General features: G+C 44.3%; 1 protein-coding gene across 1 annotated transcript; it reads left to right on the forward strand.

Moving 5' to 3' along the window:
- Positions 1–592: 592 nt before the first annotated feature.
- LOC310803429 (cytochrome b-c1 complex subunit 1, mitochondrial-like) lies at positions 593–13,088 on the forward strand. The gene is made up of 22 exons (XM_083668182.1): positions 593–649; positions 764–819; positions 991–1,119; positions 1,309–1,423; positions 2,801–2,920; positions 3,008–3,200; positions 3,304–3,452; positions 3,651–3,894; positions 4,133–4,392; positions 4,669–4,844; positions 8,727–8,867; positions 9,050–9,136; positions 9,291–9,420; positions 9,546–9,744; positions 10,570–10,649; positions 10,751–10,866; positions 11,022–11,165; positions 11,450–11,610; positions 11,788–11,873; positions 11,966–12,054; positions 12,266–12,341; positions 12,485–13,088. Exons 2-22 carry the CDS (start codon positions 805–807, stop codon positions 12,547–12,549), a joined length of 2,775 nt encoding a protein of 924 aa, XP_083524308.1. The 5' UTR covers positions 593–649; positions 764–804; the 3' UTR covers positions 12,550–13,088.
- The last annotated feature ends 8,082 nt before the right edge of the window (positions 13,089–21,170 follow it).

Below are 21,170 nucleotides of genomic sequence, written 5' to 3' on the forward strand. Positions count from 1 at the left end.
AGAGATTGCGGGCAGTCAAGATCCTGGTGGACAAAGCTGTAAAGGTAAAAGCCGGCAAGATCAATTCAATTCAATTCAAAGGGCTTTATTGGTATGGAAAACAACCGTTTACATTGCCAAAGCAAATGAACTAAAGTTAAATAATCTATACACATTTAACAGTAAACATTACACACAAGAGTTTAAAAAGGATAGTTAACGTAAAACAATGTAAACGTTTTGGCATTTAAAATGTTACATTATTGACGATGTGCAGTGTTGTATAAATGTTTGACGTACTATAGGAAAAATAGATAAATAGTTAATTAAGGGTTTATTTACGGTTGTGTTTGTGCTCCACTGGTTGCCCTTTTCCTATGGCAACAGCTCACACATTTTGCTGCTGTGACGGCACACTGTGGTATTTCTTTCGCCTAGCAAATATGGGAGTCTGTCTATCTCTCTCTCTCTCTCTCTCTCTCTCTCTCTCTCTCTCAGATGCGTAAGGTGTTCTCCATACAGGGTCCGTACCCTGTAGTTCGGGCTGCCCTGAGAGCCAGAGGCTGGGTAGAGCATCGTCTAGCTCGTCCAAATCAGCATTGGAGCCGCCACCGCAGAGATGAGGATGATGATGTGAATGATGCTGATGACACCGATGATGATGGTGCTGGTGAGGAAATATCCATTTAACTGTAGGATATATTTCTGTCATGAGTTTGCATGGTAGAATACTTGGTATTTTGACTGACTGGTATTTTGATCTCCCTCTCTCTGTTCTGTTCAGACAGTCCAGAGGATGTAGAGAAAGAGGAAGACCCAGATGACATGTATGACCTCATGGTAAAACACCTGTTGAGTGTGTGTGTATGTATGTGTGTGTGTGTGTGTGTGTGTGTGTGTTTGGTGTGAGATGATAGGATGGGGGGGATATATCCGTATCCATTTACATGATCAATAGTTGTAGCAAACTGTTATCTGTCTTTCCTCTGCCAATGTTCCATTATGTTCCAGTCTCGCATGGTGCGCAATGAAATGACATATTTCTATTGGACAACACGTAGAGAGACCATCGACAACCGCTCATTGCAAAAGGAACAGATGACGAATCACTATGCTAAAGCAGGCACCTTCACCACCAAGGTTTGATGTGACTGACTTAGAAGTTTCCAGAACAAAGCTGTCCTTTACAACAAGCTATTTATATACCTTCCCTCATCTCTGATTATTTGTACTAATGTATGCCTGTTTTCTCCCTATTTTTGTCCTTTGTTCCTCTCCTTTGCTATTTCCCTCATTTGCCATCTTCCTCACTCTCCATCTCTCTCTCAGGTGGGGTTGTGTGTAAACCTGAGGAATCTGCGATGGTTCGATGCTGCAGACCCTGACACCTTTTTCCCACGCTGCTATAGGCTGGGTGCAGAGGATGAGAAACATGCTTTCACTGGTCAGAACATCCCTGTTCTTCTTCTTTCCCCCTGTCCAGGTTTACCTCTTATTTGCTTCCTCTGCATTTGTTTTCTTTGTACCCCACAATGAAATCAGGGAGTGGACTATGGAGTCTCTATTTGTTCATATGTCACACGCTTTATCTCCGACACCACTGGGACAGTTTTGACGAAACTTGGGTGAATGATGCGTCTTGCAATACAGATGCGGCATTTACAAAATGACACTGATTGTGTTACTCGCGAACGTCTGAGGAACCAAATGACGGCACACACTGACATGGTTATATAGCCCGAAGGCGTATTTAATAATAATAATAATAATATTATGAGGAGAGGGATAGGGGAGAGAAGGATAATCCGAGGGGGTCGTCGGGGTCCGGTCCAGGGTTCGGTAATAGGAAATCCAGTAGCTGAGAGGGGTCGGGGAGAGAAGGATAATCCAAGGGGGGGGTCATCGGGGTCTGGTCCAGGGTTTGGTAACGGGGGAATCCACTAGCAGAGAGGGGTAGGGGTAGGGTCCGTGGAAGGGGATAACAGAATCCGAGGGAGACGAGGGTTCTGGAGGGGCACAGGAGAACAAGGTTAACAAAACACTAGGAACACGTAGGGATACTTGCGAGGGCTGAAGCGTCTGCAGGTTATGTGGAAGATTACCGTAGACACAGTACGTTCTGGCACTGGAGTGGAGTTCAGGCAGGGTTCTTGTAGGGAGGTGATTGCCGATGGGTTGCAGGTGTGCTGATGGGTGATAGGAAACAGGTGCGCTGTCGACTGGGAGCTGGACGATCCAGCGATGACCGCCGGGGCCTCAAGGTGGTGTAGGAGGGTTGGTTAGGGGGAGGGACCGTAACAGATTGGCCCGATTTTGACGAAACTTGTGAAAGTAGCGTCTTGGCATAGAGATTGTTTAGGAGATTAGCCGATTCATCTTGTGAAGTGCAGCTAAAGTTATTGGTTGTTATTATTAAAAACGTCATAATAGGGTGCCAATAGGTGAGCGCACCACACCACCGCACCTTTTGACCAGTTGACTGTTTTCAAATAATACTGTGAAATCCTTGGAAATTAATCAAATAAGCACTAACTTTTCAGTCAAACGTTTGAATAATTGTCAACAATTCACACAAGGAGGGGCACTACATCATTCATGGGAGACAACATGTTTACTGTACACTTGTTCTTGTTTTTGCTTGGTTTTCATCCCCTTCTATTTTTACATTCCTGTCTTCCCTGTTTGTGTTCTTTTTCTTACCATTACCTTTTTAGGAAATCCCAAACTCTCTATCACTGCTGATCTATTCACCATCCCTCTCCTTCATCTGGCTCCATATTTGATTTGTTCTCTCTCTCTCTCTCTCTCTCTCTCTCTACAGAGGACTACAGGAGGACAGCCTGCAGCAGCCTTTTGCAGTGTGTTGTTGAAAGGAGTCGGGGTGAATGGGGAGAGGGAGAGGGAGGTGGAACAAGTGTGTCAACTGATCAATCAAATCAGGGTGAGTAGCATCCCTCACAAAATGATGAGTTACACACAAGAGGTTCCATACATTTTAGAGCTTCCATACTCTTGTCCCACACTTCAGGGCAGAAAAAGCAATACAAGCGCCGAACCATAGCATTGGTGACCTCCAGAGTGATTGACAGCGCATTACAAGTGTGTCAGGACTTCCTGGACAGTTTGGAACACAATGACATAGATGTTTCCTTGGAAACACCCCCAGCCCTAACGGAAGAGCAGTGGACTGAGTTCATCCACAATTACTACCTCACTGTGCAGTGAGTGCTCCATGTAGTGCGTGATAATTACATGTCCCTGTTCTTATGTTTCTCCAGTATCTCTCTATGAGTGTGTTTCAGTGGCACTGTCTCCATTTCGCAGTGATGGAGTAGAGATAGAGGACAGTATTCACTATGTGGACAGCTGTCAGGCCATGCTGCGCAGGCTCCGGGAGGTCAGTCCACAGCTGGACACAGATGGAATTCACAACATCTGGATCGTCAAACCTGGGGCCAAGTCCCGGGGCAGAGGTGAGCTCCAATAGGAGAAGAAGAGAGCATATGGACACTGTGTTTCTTCATTCATTTTATTTTATTTTTGTTTTCCTACAAAACGATGATATTTTTGTCAAAAGGCAGACTTCCACAGATATAAATATTCCCATTCCCAGACATGCTCTTGAGCTCCCTCAACTGATGATCAACTAAACTGTCCCTCTTCCCCTCCAGGCATCATGTGTGCCAAGAGGTTGGATGACATCCTGAGGCTGGTAGACAGTGACCCCGCCCTCATCAAGGACAGTAAGTGGGTGGTGCAGAAGTACTTGGAGCGCCCCCTGCTGGTCCATGGCACCAAGTTCGACCTGCGCCAGTGGTTCCTTGTGACTGACTGGAACCCCCTCACTGTCTGGTTCTATAAAAAGTGCTACATGCGCTTCTCCACCCAGCCCTACTCAGTGGAGACACTGGACAGGTGAGAGGTGGGGAGAAAGAGGAGGGGATAGGGGGGGTAGAGAGGAAAGAGGGGAGAGTAGTAAGGAAGAGGGGAAAAGAAGGTCAGAGAGAGGAGGGAAGGAAAAGGGTTCAGTTGAGACAACAGATGAGTGTGGAAGAGCAGAGTGAAGGTAATGATGATGACACCCTCTTTCCTCATCCACCTCCAACCTTCTCTTTCTCTTTCTCGTTACTCCTCTCCACCCCCCTTCCTCCAGCTCTGTCCACTTGTGTAACAACTCCATCCAGAAGCACTTCCAGCCCTCCCAGCAGAGACACCCGGAGGTGCCTGAGGACAACATGTGGTCGTGTGACCAGTTCCGGGCCTTTCTGTCTGGGCAGGGCCGGGTGTCTCAGTGGGGGTCTGTGGTGGTCCCAGGGATGAAGAAGGCAGTGGTCCACGCCCTGCAGACGGCCCAGGACCTCGTGGAGTCACGTCGCGGCAGCTTTGAGCTGTACGGCGCTGACTTCATGCTAGGTATCATGTTACCTCCAGCGTATCTGTCCTCATTGGCAGTGAATAACCTGAGTGCCAGCCTGAGAAGTTAAGCTAAGTTGCTCAAGTTGGCACTCAGGCTAGACCAGAACAGAGTTAACAGGATTTAAGTTAGTGCTGCAGCTTTGGTAATTGTAATGCCTATTATCTAGAGATGGGGTTTGGGTGCTCATTGGCTGCATATATGCAGCATGCAACATGTAAGACATACAGTATATAAAGCACAAGATATATAGATAAAAGTCCTGTGTTCCCTAGGTCGTGACCTGAGGCCCTGGCTGATTGAGATCAATGCCAGCCCCACCATGGCCCCCTCCACGGCTGTGACAGCTCGTCTATGTGCCGCCGTGCAGGAGGACACACTACGTGTGGTCCTAGACCGCAGATTCGACCGAGGGGCACACACCGGAGGCTTTCAGCTCATATACAAGCAGGTGGGGTGTGTGTGTGTCTGTGCCTGTGTCTGTGTCTGTGTGTGGGACTGTGCTTTGTATTGTAATGTAGTGTTACTCAAGCAGTTTTTCTCTTTCTTTCTCTCTCTATCTTTCTCTCTCTCCAGGCAGCAGTGGAGGTGCCTCAGTATGTGGGGGTCAACCTGCTTGTCGAGGGCTCCCAGATCAAACGACCCCGTCCCCGTCCCCCTCCTCCAAAAGCCTCTAATCCCTCTGAGCCTCGAACCAACCAGTCAGGGCTCAGACGTCCTCCACAAAGCAAGGAGAATGAGACAGGGGTGGAGAAACCCAAGGTCCACAATAAGAGGTGGTTCAAGGCCGTGGTGAGACAGCTCACTTTCGGCAACATCGGGGTCCAGCCCCCACAATCACCTGAGCGGCCCCTGCCTGGGGAGTCTTGGAGGCTGCAGCGTCTAGGCCTGGGCCTGGGGGTAGTGGATTCCCTTCATCTGCCCCCCAGGGCCCAGTCCCGCTCCATGGACTGCTGGCGGAGACCCCAGGTGCTGAGCCCCCGGTCAGGGCGAGCACAGCACCCTGTCGCAGACACCCACCACCAATGTCCCATCCTTCCCTTGGAGGTGATCAGCCTGCAGGACCCAGACAAGGACCCCCCTCTCGTGCTTGTGCCTGCTCCTTTGGTCCCAAATGCAGGGTTCAGGTTCCATAACTTCTCCAGACACCAGAACATCCACCGCAGGGTGATCAGGGCCACATGTGCAGGGAGGGGAACTCACAAGAGCTCCTGACAGGGGAGGGTTGCCGGACCATTCACTCACTGCTGCTACTTGTTTTTAAAGCTGTCTTTTTGCACTCAAACATTGTAGGCCTACCTCATAATAAAGTCAGTATTGGACCTATACTTTCATTTTCAGTCTTGAGGTAATTGACCTTATTACTTACCCCTCAAACTACCACTATACAAATATTATGAGTGTGCAACAAAAGGCACAATTCACCCAATTCAGCCTATGGGAGGTGAACAAATAATTATGATTAACATTACATTTTGGCATGTACAACTTGTCATGGCACTGCCTATGTCATAAAATAGATTTCAAGTGATTTTAAAAATTTGGGGCATGTGAAATCTTGAGCCCCTCCCATTGGTTTTATCTAAACTATTAACGTGTAAACTGCAAGATAAATAATTGTATGTTATTGTATGTATGTAAAATGTTATTATAAATGATAATGAAAGAAAATATATATATTGTGAGTTTTTTTTTAATGTTTTCAGTATTGGGGTCCGCTGTTGGTAAACAACGTATGCAAAATTTGTTGGATATCATCAGCTGTACTGAAATTGTTTTTTTTTACAAGGATCATTTTGGTCTTGTCAAATATTTTCTCTTTGTTGGTCTGGTCTTGCACTTGCGTCGAGAGCTGTGTTCTCTGAACTACAGTCACCGGTGTCTTCGGCACGTTCCGACAATAAGACTTTCGGTTTCTTGACTTCAAAATAAAAGCGCGAGGTAATAGATCACTGTAAAGTGTTGGGATCACAATATTTAAGAATATGTTTCATGAGTTAATGAAATATTACCTAACAGAAAGTGTGTACAATTTCAAAAAACTAATTTTGATTATTATAATGTACATATTTGTGCAATTCCTTGTAATTTTACATAGGGCACATATAATGAATGGACTGTACACCAATAATATTCCAAGGCTAAACATGATTTTTACTGCTAACCTACTCAACAACACTTCTAGTATACATATAAAGTGAGTTTCAACCATGAGGGGTGTTACACAAAGTATTCCTGGCCTTTTACTGTGGCCCAACAGTTCAAAGTGGCACCTCGAGATTGCATAGGGAACACATAATGGACTTTACACAAAATATTTTCCAAGGCTAAACATGATTTTACTATCATGTACTCAGCAACACTCATAGTATACATATCAAGTGAGTTTCAACCAATATTTTATGTATGGCCCATTTTGTGTTCCCTAGGCCATCTTGAGTTAGCACCTGGCGATGTTTGGCATGTCATTTTCTTTGAAACCACAATCTTCCCATTGTTGTTGAAATAATTATATTATTTAGTGTAGCTTATTATACTCATTTGTCTTCAGCATCCTAAATAATACCAGTTATGCACACTTTTAGAAAATAAAAAAAACCTGGAAGCAAAAGGTGAAGTAGGTTGTGGGACGCGAACCCCAAATTTTAACATTTTAATCAGCAAACCTCACGTCTAGCCGGCAGGTGTCACTCATGGACAATGTGTTAAAAGCTCCGAGTAATGAACCGTTTTCTGGCACAATTTGGTGAAAGCCCAAACAGTTCAGAAAGCCTCGGTTTCCCATGACTAGTTGGAAGGCAAATAGGCCACTTTACTGATAATGAACAGTATTATACAAAGGAAATACTAGAGAATAACACAAAAATGATGAAACAACAGAAAACACCTTCTTATGGAGAGGTTAATTAGTAAGGATGAGAAACACCTGGGAGTCCAGTCTCTGGGGGCGATCTCTGCCGCCCTCTGGTGGCCAGGCGGAACCGTGACATTCATCAGGGTAATTAGGATATTAGAAGCCTTAACCCTTAAAAACACAAATAATACATTGAGAGGATTAAATGTTTATTTCCAGATATAGTTACATGTAATTTGTGGTTTCTTTATCCACATTTAGTATTTCTAAATTCTTAAACAAGTTTAACGGTGGGCGCTTTTATTTTGAAGAAGTCCTAAGCTAAGTGGGCGGAATTCCACTGTTGTCGTTCACAGAACTCAGCTCCAAACGAGGACGGCCGCGTCTGTTCGTGCGCGCCGCAGACTCTTCAATATTTGCCAGGAAAAGATGGCAGCGTCCGTGTGCCGAGTCGGTAGCACTGTGGGTCGAGCCCTCGCCAAAGCCCGTAACGTAAGTTATTAGGAACAATATAGTAATCAGTACGGTATGTAAGGTTGTTGAGAAAAGTAAGATCGTTGGTTCGGAACAACATTTCCAAACCATGGCGACGTTAATGAAGAATAGGTCTAGCTAGTTCACTAGCCGCTACATAGCTATGTAACCACAGAGCACAGTGACTAGCCAGTTAGCTAGCATTATCTTGGAGGTCAACTCACTGACAGGAGAGGCGCAAGCCTTATATTGCCAGATTAATGACATCCATGTTCTGCACATTTCAGTCAAGACATTTTAGCTTTGATCTTGTCTCTGTTTACAGCTAGCTAACAAGGTCATTCTTATCACCCTTCCGAGTTGTCCTTACTTGTCCTAGCTAGCTAGCAAGCTAACGTTAGCTTGATCGTCTCACCTGACGTTTTGGCCAGCCGGATGCTGGTATAGTTCGCCGACGAGTTGCTAACCGCCGTAGTTTAAGTGACTCTTAAACTGAACCATATAACATTGTAACCGTATAGACTCATTGCTTGTGTATGATGTTTGATGACTTCAAGCAGGATGCTATCTACTGCTTGCAATGTGAATGAGATTGTTGATGGACCCTCGGGGAAGTTAAAAATAACTTGCCTCCAGTAACTAGCCGTGGGATCAGAAGCAGAGTACCCCTACGATCACTGGATCACGTGTAGATCTCTCCTACTACATATTTAGTGCTGTCAAGAACGTAACAATCGAATTAAACGTTATAAACCAACTCCTTAGCTAAATGTGTCCTTTATGATGTTGCTATATGGGTGGCTATGTCTATTACAACTAACCTACAGCTCTGGAGTTGTGTGTCCGTGATGGGCTGTCACGTGTCGCCCATGTCCTTGAAACCTACCGATTGCTGTGACATTTTAGCCATTCTGGTCTTGGCACAACCTCAATAACAGTTCTTACTAATGTATCAGTTGCTGTTATGGCCACATACTAATCCAATGACCCCTCTTTCTCCTTCAGCCCATCCTACTGTCTCTGCGACGTGGCCAGGCAACAGTGTCCTATGCCCAGAGCCTTCTGGGAGCCCCTGAGACCCGCCTCAGCGCCCTGGACAATGGCCTGAGGATCGCCTCTGAGGAGACGGGACATGCCACATGCACTGTAAGGGACAGACCATCCACAGGAATAAGACTCCTCAAACAAATGATGCCATCATCAGTACCAAGACTGTTGAATTCTTGTGATCAAACACTCAAAATACTTGGAATGTTTTGGCAGACATTGATTGGATGCCTGTATGTCGATAATGGCATTTACTGAGTAACTCCCCTCCCTTGTCTCAGGTTGGACTGTGGATCAACTGTGGAAGTCGCTATGAAAGTGAGAAGAACAATGGCACAGGGTTCTTCCTGGAGCACATGGCTTTCAAGGTACACTCCAGCTAACAATCTCTGCTGTGTCTTTATGGTGTTCTTGAACCTGAGTGTCTATATGGGGGGGGGGGGGGGCTTCAAACAGGGACTGAACCACAAACCAGGGTATCACACACTTGTGTTTCCTCTTTTTTTCCTCTCCTCCTCCCAGGGGACAAAGAAGCACCCCCAGGCTGCCCTGGAACAGCAGGTGGAGTCTATGGGAGCCCACCTTAGTGCATACACTTCCCGCGAGCACACTGCATACTACATGAAGACCCTAGCTAAGGATCTGCCCAAAGGTGAGCAAACCATATACTCCATATAGCTACCCAAGCATAGTAGACATAGCATACTACCTAGTGTTTAACCCAACAGGGTTATATGCATATTAAAGTGTGTGTGTAACACTCTCTTTTGTCCCTAGCTGTGGAGCTGCTGTCTGAGGTGGTGCAGAGCAGTGCTCTGAGCGAGGCTGATATTGAGCAGCAGAGAGGGGTGGTACTGAGGGAGCTGGAGGAGGTGGAGGGCAGCCTGCAAGACGTGTGTCTGGACCTGCTGCACGCTACAGCCTTCCAGGGCACCCCACTGGGACACAGCGTGCTGGGGCCATCCGCCAATGCCAGGTTAATACACACACACACACACACACACACACACACGTGACTAACGTAACAGCAGTTATGCATACATTAACTCTAAAGATTAAATGAGCCATGTAGTAAAAAAAACCAGATTTTTTATATGGTTCCACACTATGAGGTTAAAGTAACTCTGAAATTGACAAAAGTATGATGAAGGGCCATTGCGATGACAGCAGTGTGAAAAGTGCGCCTCAAGTGTACAGCTTGTTTTCTTTTGGGTGTGGTATTGGCTCCTCGCGCTGCGTCAACCAAAGATCTGATTTTAATACACCGATGACGACCCAGGTATAACTCAATTAAATAAACCAGTAATATAATTTGTTAACATTTACATCCTCCCGTTTTAGCCAGAACCGTTCCTGATTACTGCCGAGACTAGATGAAACCGGCCATTTAGAATGTTGTGGTAAAATGCAGCAAGACTGTTCAAAATACAACAGTAGGAAAATGACATTGTTGAAGTTATCTTGTTTGAGCTAGCACAGTGGTGTATATTGCAACTTATGTTTGTACAATAGAACATTTTTACAAAGCTAGCTACAAAGTAACTCACCAAAAGTGTCATAGCATCCAACTGCCAACAGAAATGCTGCATAAATTCACATCAGACACACTTATAGGCTGCTAACGAATTGTTAAACATTGAACGTAAATGGCTCACAAGACAGTCTTTTCTTACAGAAAAACAGATTGACTTTTTAAGATACCCTGAGATATTTGGAAACGATTACATGGAGACTTCAACACTCTTCCTTACATTTCAGAGCACTTTGAAACAATACCACTTTTTGTGTCTCTCTTTTTCAGGACTTTGACCCGTCAGGACTTGGTAGAGTACATCGGCAGCCACTACAAGGCCCCTCGTATGGTGCTTGCTGCTGCTGGAGGTAGGGCTCCTAATTACTGCTGTGTGTGTGGAAGTATAGGCTACTGCATGCGAAATCCTGATGGCGTTCTAATTGTTCTGTGATGGTGTTCTCCTGTGTAGGTGTGAATCATGAGGAGCTGGTTGGGCTGGCCAAGCAGCACTTCAGCAGCGTTTCCTTTGAGTATCAGGATGATGCTGTGCCTGTTCTGTCCCCCTGTCGCTTCACTGGCAGTGAGGTGAGAGAATTGTGTGCGTGCGTGTGTGTGTGTGTGTGTGTGTGTGTAGTGAGGCAGTGAAGTGAGAGGTGTGTGTGTGTGTGTCCGTGTGTCCCATGACTGTTCAGATAAGTAACACACTCCGTTTGGTCCCTTCTCCCTCCGTTTCTCTGCAGATCCGTATGCGCGATGACAACATCCCCCTGGCACACGTTGCCATCGCTGTGGAGGGTGCCAGCGCTGCCAGCCCAGACATTGTGCCTCTCATGGTGGCCAACGCCATCATCGGCAGCTATGACATCACCTTTGGTGGCGGAAAGGTGAGGATGTTAGGATCCCTTTCCTGAGCTTCTCTTGGCCGTGTCTGTCCTCCATCGCTGATCTGATAGGTTCCACCATATTACTTCCATGGGCCATGACCTATCCAGTCCTGTCATCTATCAGTGGTAGTACAGGAATGAGAGGCAGCCCCTTCCCATGGGAGACTCTTCTCAGTCCTTGTAATGATGGGGTCCCTGACCATACCATGCTCTGTTCCAATGGTTAATATAGCCGGCCTTTTCTGTGTGTTTGTGTGTGTGTGTGTGTGTGTGGGTGTGTGTAGCATCTGAGCAGCCGGTTGGCTCGCCAGGTCGCTGATGAAGCTCTGTGCCACAGCTACCAGGCCTTCCACTCCTCCTACAGCGACACCGGCTTGCTGGGAATCTACTTTGTGTGCGACAGATTCAACATCGATGACATGATGCACTTGTCACAGAATGCATGGTTAGTGTGTCATCACCTAATACGTACACACACACTGACTATTCACCCCATTCATCTCAAATGAATAAAAACACACATACACACACTCCTAGTTCATCTAACGTATGCTCAGCCTGTGCAAAGTTGTGTATATATTTCATATGATGATGATGAGCCTTACACTCTCCCCTCCTGCAGGATGAACCTGTGCACCTCAACAACCGAAAGTGATGTTGCCAGAGCCAAGAACATCCTGAAGGCCAGCCTGGTCGGACAGCTCGATGGTGCGTTCCCTGCCTTTTCATGTTGCTGACACAAACACACACACACATACTACCCCTCCGTTGGTTAATGCTGCCGCTCTTCTCTCCCGTAGGAACAACGCCGGTATGCGATGACATCGGCAGGCATGTCCTGAACTACGGCCGCCGTATCCCCCTGGCTGAGTGGGACGCCCGCATCGACGTGAGTTCAACTACCACACCACTGTTACGCCCGCCTCTACTACCTACCCCTGCACCACATTCCACCTATAGACTTAGCTACAACACACTCCTGTCACACCTACTCCACACACACACACCCTAACCTGATCTCACTCTGAAGTCTCTTACATCCTATCTTTTTATCCGTCCTTCTTTCTAAATCCTTCTCTCACCTCATCTCTCCCCCACAGGCTGTGACACCCAAAGTAGTGCGTGATGTCTGCTCCAAATACATCTATGACGTGTGTCCGGCCGTGTCTGCTGTCGGTGAGTTATATGTATTACATCCCAGCCCTCCTAATGGTGTCATTGAGACCACAGTAAGTATAAGTGTCCTTGTGTGTGGCTACCTAGCTCTGCAATGCTCTGACCTCTCTTTTTTTCACTACCCCCTCACCCTCCTCTCACAGGCCCTGTTGAGCAGCTGCCCGACTACAACAGAGTGCGCAGTGGCATGTACTGGCTCCGATTCTAAGACCCCTTCCTCCTCGCGTGTTCGACGTCTGCCCTTCTCGCCGCCACTCCCCCCCCCCCCCCCCCCTCCCCTTTTAACTCTCATCACAACAAGCGTGAAGGTCTGTGGAACATCACCGTAGCTCATCTGCACAGACAGCTATCAGCTCCATCCATTCTCCTCCTCCCCCCCCCCCCATCTCTCCATCTCTCCCCCTCCTGCTATAGCTTTAGTCGGTTACGAGAGGGAGACCTGGGGTGTGTAAGTCCTGAGTGTTTTGTTTCATTGTAATTATCAAATGATTACCTCTTGAGAAAGATTGTAATACACAGCTACTTGTTGTTTACTGAGCATCTGGAACTGTTTTTGGGGAAGGGGGGAAAGAGGGGGAAGTGTGAACACATTCAGTCATACATATACAGTAAAATCAGGGCACTGTACAACCAGTAAATGTGGAGCAGAAGTATTTATGAATTGATGTAACGTTTTGTTTCTGTCCTCTATTGTACATAACAGAAGCGCTCATTCCAACAAATTCAAATAAAACATTGTAAAACGGTCGTTTTGTGTGTGCACGGATCATTCTCATTTTATGATGATTGCACAATTGCCATCATATGATCTATTGGTTAATTTGGTATGAAAGGCTGGAGTGTTAGGTTAGAGGGATGGCCACATGAATAGGCTGAAGAGGATAGAATTCAACCACCCAGACCTGGTTCTATTTCAATGCATGCCAGGGGAAGGGTGCCAGGGAATAGTAAGGGAACTGGCCTGGAGTTGCTCCCATTACAGTTGACCTGCAGCGATCACTTATGTCCAGCAGAGGGACAATACCTTCTTTTGCAATGCTTTATTGAGGAGAGAGAATAGCCTTTCATGTATGAAAAAGGCAAATATGACATGTTTTCTGTTGTATAAAGATCAATTTGATATGCATACCAACATTGCAAATTAGATTAAAATCCAGCATCGTGGCATATAATTGATTTGTGTTGCTGCACTGCTGATCTCAGAGCTATGAGCCACAAAGTTACATGCTCTATATGTTTCTGTCACTCTTTAAGAGAGAAAACACACAAAAACTGACATATAAAGAGACAGTCAGCTTGGTCAAGATCAGATGAATGGACTTGTCAGGACTTGTTACTGTGCACCAGCACTGCATTTCAAACTGCTACGGTTAGCATTTACACTTCAGTGAAGGAGAAGAGCTCATTTACAGAAGACGGATGTTAGGGTCATTTACTCTCTTATTGATGCTCGGGTTGACTATCCCCTCAACTCCTGATGCGGTCAATGTTGCTCTGTGTATGCAGATTCTTTTTTTATCCCATAGCTTCTGGCTAGAAGAGAGCAAACCAAAACACAGACCACACAAACACGCTCTCTCCACCTCACTTCTCCTCCCTCATCTCTGCTCCAGCGCTACTCTATAAATGTATCTCTGAACCATTTTTGGAATCAGCGGCAACTTCCTTCATACTCATAATAATTGGATATACCTTGCTGTCAGAGGATGCTGGTGGAGGTAGAAATCGGAAGACAGGCTCATTGTAATGCACGGAATGGAATGAGGAATGGTCTCAAACATGCGTTTCTAGCCATTTTGATTGGACAAACAGTAGACAGAGAGCTCATTGCTGTACAGTATAGATTCAGAACCTCTCCTTATCTTTAATGAGGCTATCTTGTTTGGCCCATCTAGGATATATCTTCTGAACAAACATCAGACCCCAGGCTACAAGTCAGGACATGCCTGTGTGTACTTGACTGGACATCAGTTCCCATGGAGTCATTCTGGATCCTGGGTCTACTGGTGGGACTTAGATGTTCCTTCTGGGAGTCAAAGTAAGGCCCAAGTCGTCTCAATTTAGGCCTGTTCCCTCCCATATGTACAGACTAAGAGATAAGCCTTTGTATCGTCCCCACCCCCACATGCCTGCTCCCACCCCTCATATATGCTGATCTAACGATGGTGTATGTAATGTATGATGTGTACATGACCCCTGCTTTGTGTTTACACATAGGGGTCACTGAGGCGGAGCCCTCTCTTAGTGGCCCTGGGGGTCCAGTCCCTTAACTTAGTCTGTGTTAGTAAAACAATGGCTATCATTACACAGATGAGGATAATGTCTTGATGGGCTAGGCTGGAGGTGACACCGGAAACAAAAGAGGCTTCTTTTTCTCTCTCAACCTTCTGGGGTTGACAGCATTTCCAGGCTTTCTCTCTAGCTGCTCTCAATACCACTGCTCTTCTGTACATATCTGTCCATACTGTTCATACTGTTCATAATGCACATAATGCACATATCCTTATATTTTCTTAATACTACTGTTAATACTCTGCACATACTGTACATACCTGTTTATACTGTTTATACTGTTCATACGGCATCCCATATTTATATTTATTCTGCTATCTACCTCATGTTACTGTTAATACATATATATACTGCTAGACTGCATTACCTATATGCAAAATAATACCTATACAGTTCATATGCTGCTACACTGTTCATACTGTAACTTATTTACTCTGCTATAATGCTAATGCTACTCATATACTGCTTACACTGCACTACTTATATTATACTGCACTACTTACTGCTCATATATTGCACTACCTGTAAATACTGTTCATTGCACTTTCTGCTATTTTGCACTTCTGGTTAGACGCTAACTGCATTTTGTTGTCTCTGTACTTGTACTCTGCACAATGACAATAAAGTTGAATCTAATCTAATCTAATCTAATCTAATCTAGCTGCTCCTCTCCTCTCTTACTCATTTTGGTTTTTCCTCTTTTCTCCACGAGACCCATATGTAAACCCTGTCATTATTCAAAGTGCAGTTGAACACAACATTGATACATGGCTCAAATAATGCGTTATATTATTCAACTGTGACGTCAATCAAAGGCTGATCTGAATTGAAGAAATGAAACAATCTACAGGATGATACTTGATTGAAGAGAGAGTGCATCTGCACAAAGTTTTTGGATGTGCATATGCCTTGCATTTTCAAAACATTTGCATTGAAAACTCCACATACATACAGGACATGTCAGTAACCCAGCGTCTCTGTCTAAAGCCAAGGATGTGTTTACATGAGAGATGACCACACATTCGTGCTCATACACACAGAATACACAATACTTAGTTTAGAGTGGAGGTGGTGGGGGGTTGGGTTGGGCGGGGGAATCTTATACTCCATACAAAGACGGCAAGATATTGTAATTAACGTCACGTTATTTTTAGACAAAGAGGTTGATAGCAATGAGAGAAAAGGAAATGAGATGAAATGAGAGAGGACGGCCAAGAGAGATAAGATGAACAAGATAAACAGAGAACAGGGGGTGGAGGTTGAGAGAAAGGGGTGATGTGACTGTGCAGTGGGGCGTGAATGAAAGAGAGGGAGAGTCTTGGGCAACGAGAGACGAGTCCAGTTGAACATTGGTCCTTGCATATGAGTGGATGCTCCTCCACTTGCTGTGCAGAAGAAGCTGAGAGATAGAGAGACAACCAGAGAAGAACAGAGAGGGACAGAAGATAAACACATTGCCACAACTGCTTGGTTCAAAGAGGAACAGGACAAGTGCCTTTTTGGAACACTACTACTCCAGAGCCGTGACATTGGGTAAGTCCTTGGCACTTATGCTTATTGGACTTAAAAATGCTTCATCTACTTTCCCAGAATGATGAACACATTTCTGAGTAAATCCATTTGTGTACCTTGTGTACTATTTGTGGTGACCCACAATTGGGGCAAGTATTGAACTGAAATTGAGTTTAACCTACAGCTAACCCTAAGACAACAGCTGTATTTCTACACATATAATATGATGTATTGGGTGAAAATAGAAATAGTTTATGTATCAGTTAGAACCACTGACATGTAAATCACAGTGGGTAACTATTAATGACGGCAATTACATCCCATGGAGTGACCCATTACATAGGTCAAGGAAGTGATGGTATATTAATGGATTTACTTTATATTAATGGATTTCTAAAGTGCATGAGTTTCACTCTGGAGCTTGTGATTTTGAGCCATTTTGTGTCTTTCTACCCCAGACCAAGTGTGCTGACCATGGGAGGCATGCATTTGTGTATGTGCCTGGCTCTTCTGCTGCCCTGCTGCATCCAATGCCAGCGGAGGGACACGGCCAGCAGTGAAAAGCTGGGAGAAGACATAGATAGAGACCTGTTGGCTGTCCACATTCTAAACCGCAGTGGTGTCCTCCAGTCCCTGTTCCCCCCAGAGTACCATCCAATACTCCGACAAGCCAGAGCCCCTCGCCCCGCCCAAGTCCCCAAGAGAGCCCCCCAGGGGTCACGTTTCGCCCTTTCCCTTGATGTTCCCACCAGCATCCTCAGCGTTCTAATAGACCTGGCGAAGAACCACGACATGAGAGCCAAGGCAGCGGCCAACGCAGAGCTAATGGCCCGCATCGGCAAGAGGAAATAAGGGCTGGAGGGGAGCTCATGTAGGCAGGGGTGAGGGGGGATTCTCACCTCTACAGGGGTGAGAAACGTTTCCAAACCAGGCTGAGGGTGGAAAAGATATGGGGTCAGTGTTAGTATTAGAGGAAGAGGACATCTTTAGGAGTTTATTTAGTTTGGCCCTATATTGATTTTATATTGCTGTTGCATAATTCTTACCTCAGTTTATGCCAAAAACATTCCACTGACTGCCTCTAGAAAACCAATAACAATGTAAGATGAAGCTGGTCTTTTGTCTCTGCTACAATGAGCTAAATAATATCTCATGGGCAGATAGTATTACAAAAAAAGTGATCAATAAGATTTAGAGTCTATTTATTGTATTTGTATGTGTAACACATTTGGGAATGGTGGCATAAATAAAATCTGACAATGTAAAATCATTTTTGTGTGTATTGCTTTCATTCTGCACTGACGTCAGAGGCGCTTAATTACAAGCATCAGCGACCAATAAAGCACTAATGAATAGACAAATCATCCTGCGTCACACACAAAAATCTCTGATAGCGGGACAGGCACAATGACAAGGGGAGGAAATTGACCTCCAAGACAACCACAAGCCCCTTCATAGAGATTTACTGTATGTTTGATCATCAGTTCTCGGGTAAATACGGCACCAATTCTGAGGGTGTGAAACTCAGGCCATTTATTATATCAGATACATAAGAAGAGTATTAGATAAGACCAGGAGAAGTCTTGACTATTAAAAGTAATGGTAATGTACTATTCATTTGTAATCCTGCTGTAAGTGTTATATTTTACAGTTTGCTTCTGGAAATTATTTAAAAATTGTGATTATCAAAGACAAAGAGCATGTTCATATACAAATATGTATTGCAGTGAATATAGCTTATGATTTTAGTAGATGCATACAATTTATAATGAGATTTTAAAGGTAAAGTAGTGCAATGTTTCCTATGAAGGTAACATGTTTTCATGGGCCTGCGAGGGGCTTATGAGGGGCTATTTTAACCCTCCTGTTATGTTTGATAAAGCTATACACACTTTATGTTTGGGTCAAATTGTTTATAAGTCACCTTAAAATAGTCATTACCTCCTCCATGTATTTTCCCAGTGTGTAGTGTGAGTGTGTGCAGATGAGGGGAAGAGAGATGAAGAAGAGAGAGGGAACAAGAGAAGTGAGAGGAAACAGGGAAGTTTATATTGTGCAAGAACACAACAAACCCTATTCACTCTAGCTACCAGGTCAAATTGACCCATCAATGTTTTCCCTTTCATTAAAATGTTATTATTAGTATTTTTTATTTATAAGTTCATTACCCCTGCGTACCTAGAGGACTGAATGAAGGCTCATGCTGTAGCATTTCAGTGATGTCAAACTCTAAAATGGGTCAATTTGACCCGCAACATAACAGGAGGATTAAGTACTAAAAACGGATATTTGAAAATGAATTACTTAGTCACTGAATAGATGAGTCGCTGAAACCGGACCGAGACATTATTTTGAGAGCACTTTCAACAATGGCCTGGTCCCCTGTTGACAGTTATTGTGTCCTACCATTACTACTTTCCTCCGCGGACCCCCAAGCGCTCTGAGGTCTACCAGACTATCCAGAGATCTGTGCGTTCTCAATCTTGCCTTTAGAGAAACACAATTTGAAATCACTTCCTTTTAATAGACTACTGCCGACGAGAATAATTCTGGTTGAAGGAAAACGCATTCAAAACCGACCGACGCAAAAACCATAAATGTTTGCATTATTTATTATTATTTGTTTGCAATTAACAAAATACAAGAGGGAACAATTCACAAACAGCATTATACAAAACATTTAAAAATGAAACGAAGACAATCAATTTAAGACAGATACAGATACATTATTTGACAACAATAAGGCACATAGCTCCATAATGAGCGTTACAAGGCTACATTAAATTAGGTGCTGAGACATAGGATGATATATTTTCTTCGATTTTCTAGAAAAACATGTTTTGTTAAATCATTAATGAAAAAGATGAAAGAGAGTCTGATATATATAGTCTGTGATATTTACCCATTATAATAATCTAAAATATCTACCGAAGGTCATCCATATAAAAAACGAATATGTGAGACCGACCCTGGACAGAATAGACCCCATATCTACCTGTGGGAATGACTGCGTTATTTCGTTGTTTGCCCACGCGGTGTCGTTATCGCACTCTAGAATATATGAAGTAGAGGACGACAAAGTATTCTCTTCGCATGCGTGCTTTGAGAAAGCTAAATCATGCAAATAATTTAATCAGCCTTGTCTTTAAACAATTAAAACCACCCATAACATTCAACAATAATTTCTGCACGTCTTTAAGTTAGTCTAGGGCCAAGTCAATACGACAGACATCTTTTTTTCGACGCTTTAATTACTGCAGGTGTTACTCATTTTGGCTATGCGGTACTGCGTGCGAGGCGTAACTCCTTGGTGAAAGCAAGCACTATTAAAAAGTAAGTTCAATCGCAATTATTTCCCTGTACTCCAAAGGCACACAAAGATCAACAGGTTGTTCACTTCTGTCTATCTAAGAATTGATTGTGGTGTGTGACTATGAACTAACATACCAAGGATATGTACAATGATGTACTGAAACATAGGCCAGAGTTGGATATTGTGTCCTATTGCTTCCAACTTGGAACCAAATTAGATTTTGATCAACCAATGCACACAAATTATGATCTAGCCAGGCCTGTTTGAGCTCTTAATTTACCTTATTTTGACCCCCTGCAAGTAGGCCTAGTGGTGGCAGGGTGGCTTGGTACTGGGACTGTGTTGCTGATGATGAGTGACCTGACCTGCCCCAGCTGGGTATTACTGAGGCAGGGGTTAATAATGGAGGTGTGTGTGTGTGTGTGTGTGTGTGTGTGTGTGTGTGTGTGTGTGTGTGTGTGTGTGTGTGTGTGTGTGTGTGTGTGTGTGTGTGTGTGTGTGTGTGTGTGTGTGTGTGTGTTCTAAGAGCAAGACAGCATTCACAGCGGGACATTGTCACCTCAGTGCACTTAAGCATTTATCACACTTTCCTGCGTCCATTCTGTCTAATCCGTTTATGTTCTTCCATTATTGCGCTGTCCCCTAGAACAAACAAAGCTGTGTATGTGTGTGGATTTAAGATGCAGTTAAGTTACCATTTCCATGTTAGTTTTAAATGTTCATCCTTATTGTGTTCAAGGAAGCTTGTTAATGCTCAGTCTTGTGGGTTTGTTTCTGGATGTAAAAGCTGCAGGGTCACAAGACAGTGTGTGAAATAATTGGCACCAAAAGTAATATGTGAAAGAGTGGTGTGTGTGTATGTGTGTGCTTGCGCAGTCTGTTTCCAAGTGAGAATTGAGACACTGGGTAAAATGATATTCAACTGGATAAAGAACATGCCCATCAGTGTTCACACTGACCCAAAATGCCCTAGTTTCTCAGTGACAGAGACATGATCCATACACATGCATACATTAATTTGATACCCAGGTTGGACTATGACATGGTTGGACTATGACATGCTTTTATTGCCATTTATAAATTTACGGTGCTGTGATTTGTCAGTGACATCCATTTTCATACATTTCTATAAGCTTCCTGTTAATCTATTCCACAAGTGGTATTTTCTTTACTACGCTGCTCTAAATGCTTGTGGCCAATGTGACCAGGACTAATTGGGAGAGCTGACCACATATTAACCATTATATATAGGCTAGTATACAGCAATGGTAGACTACCCACTCTACCCACTGCTGTAAGACTTTTCAAATCTGGCTGGACATTATGATACAGGTATACAGCTATATTTGGGGACAGACCCTATAGAACAAAGGAGATAAGTAGGCTACCCCTGCTCTGGCCAGGCCTGATCTAACCACAACACTCTCACTCACCTGGGTCCTTTGGAGTTCTTATTCTGACCATTTACTCTTAACCCCTCTACAACTCCCCAGCTTGTCCTACTATACACCTACAGTATTACTTCTGATTTCTCAGTGCTGAATTAATGAGGAAGCTTCATGTATGCATGACATTTACAGACAAGAGATTAAGAATGAAGAATTGGATGATAACACACTGAATGGATAGAGAAAGGACTGGATGGGTTAAGAATAAGGACATACATGTATTCCCCAGTACAACTTCAGAGGGTTATGGACATGATAAAGCGG

Source organism: Argentina silus, assembly GCF_951799395.1.
Source record: "Argentina silus genome assembly, chromosome: 4".
NCBI classification, from domain to species: Eukaryota; Metazoa; Chordata; class Actinopteri; order Argentiniformes; family Argentinidae; genus Argentina; species Argentina silus.

Bases quoted from the DNA above. Each gene is read 5' to 3' on its own strand.
- LOC310803429 (XM_083668182.1), top strand. The intron at 3,201-3,303 runs GTGAGTGCTCCA...TCCATTTCGCAG, and splicing joins AATTACTACCTCACTGTGCA to TGATGGAGTAGAGATAGAGG. The intron at 9,745-10,569 runs GTTAATACACAC...TCTCTTTTTCAG, and splicing joins GGGCCATCCGCCAATGCCAG to GACTTTGACCCGTCAGGACT.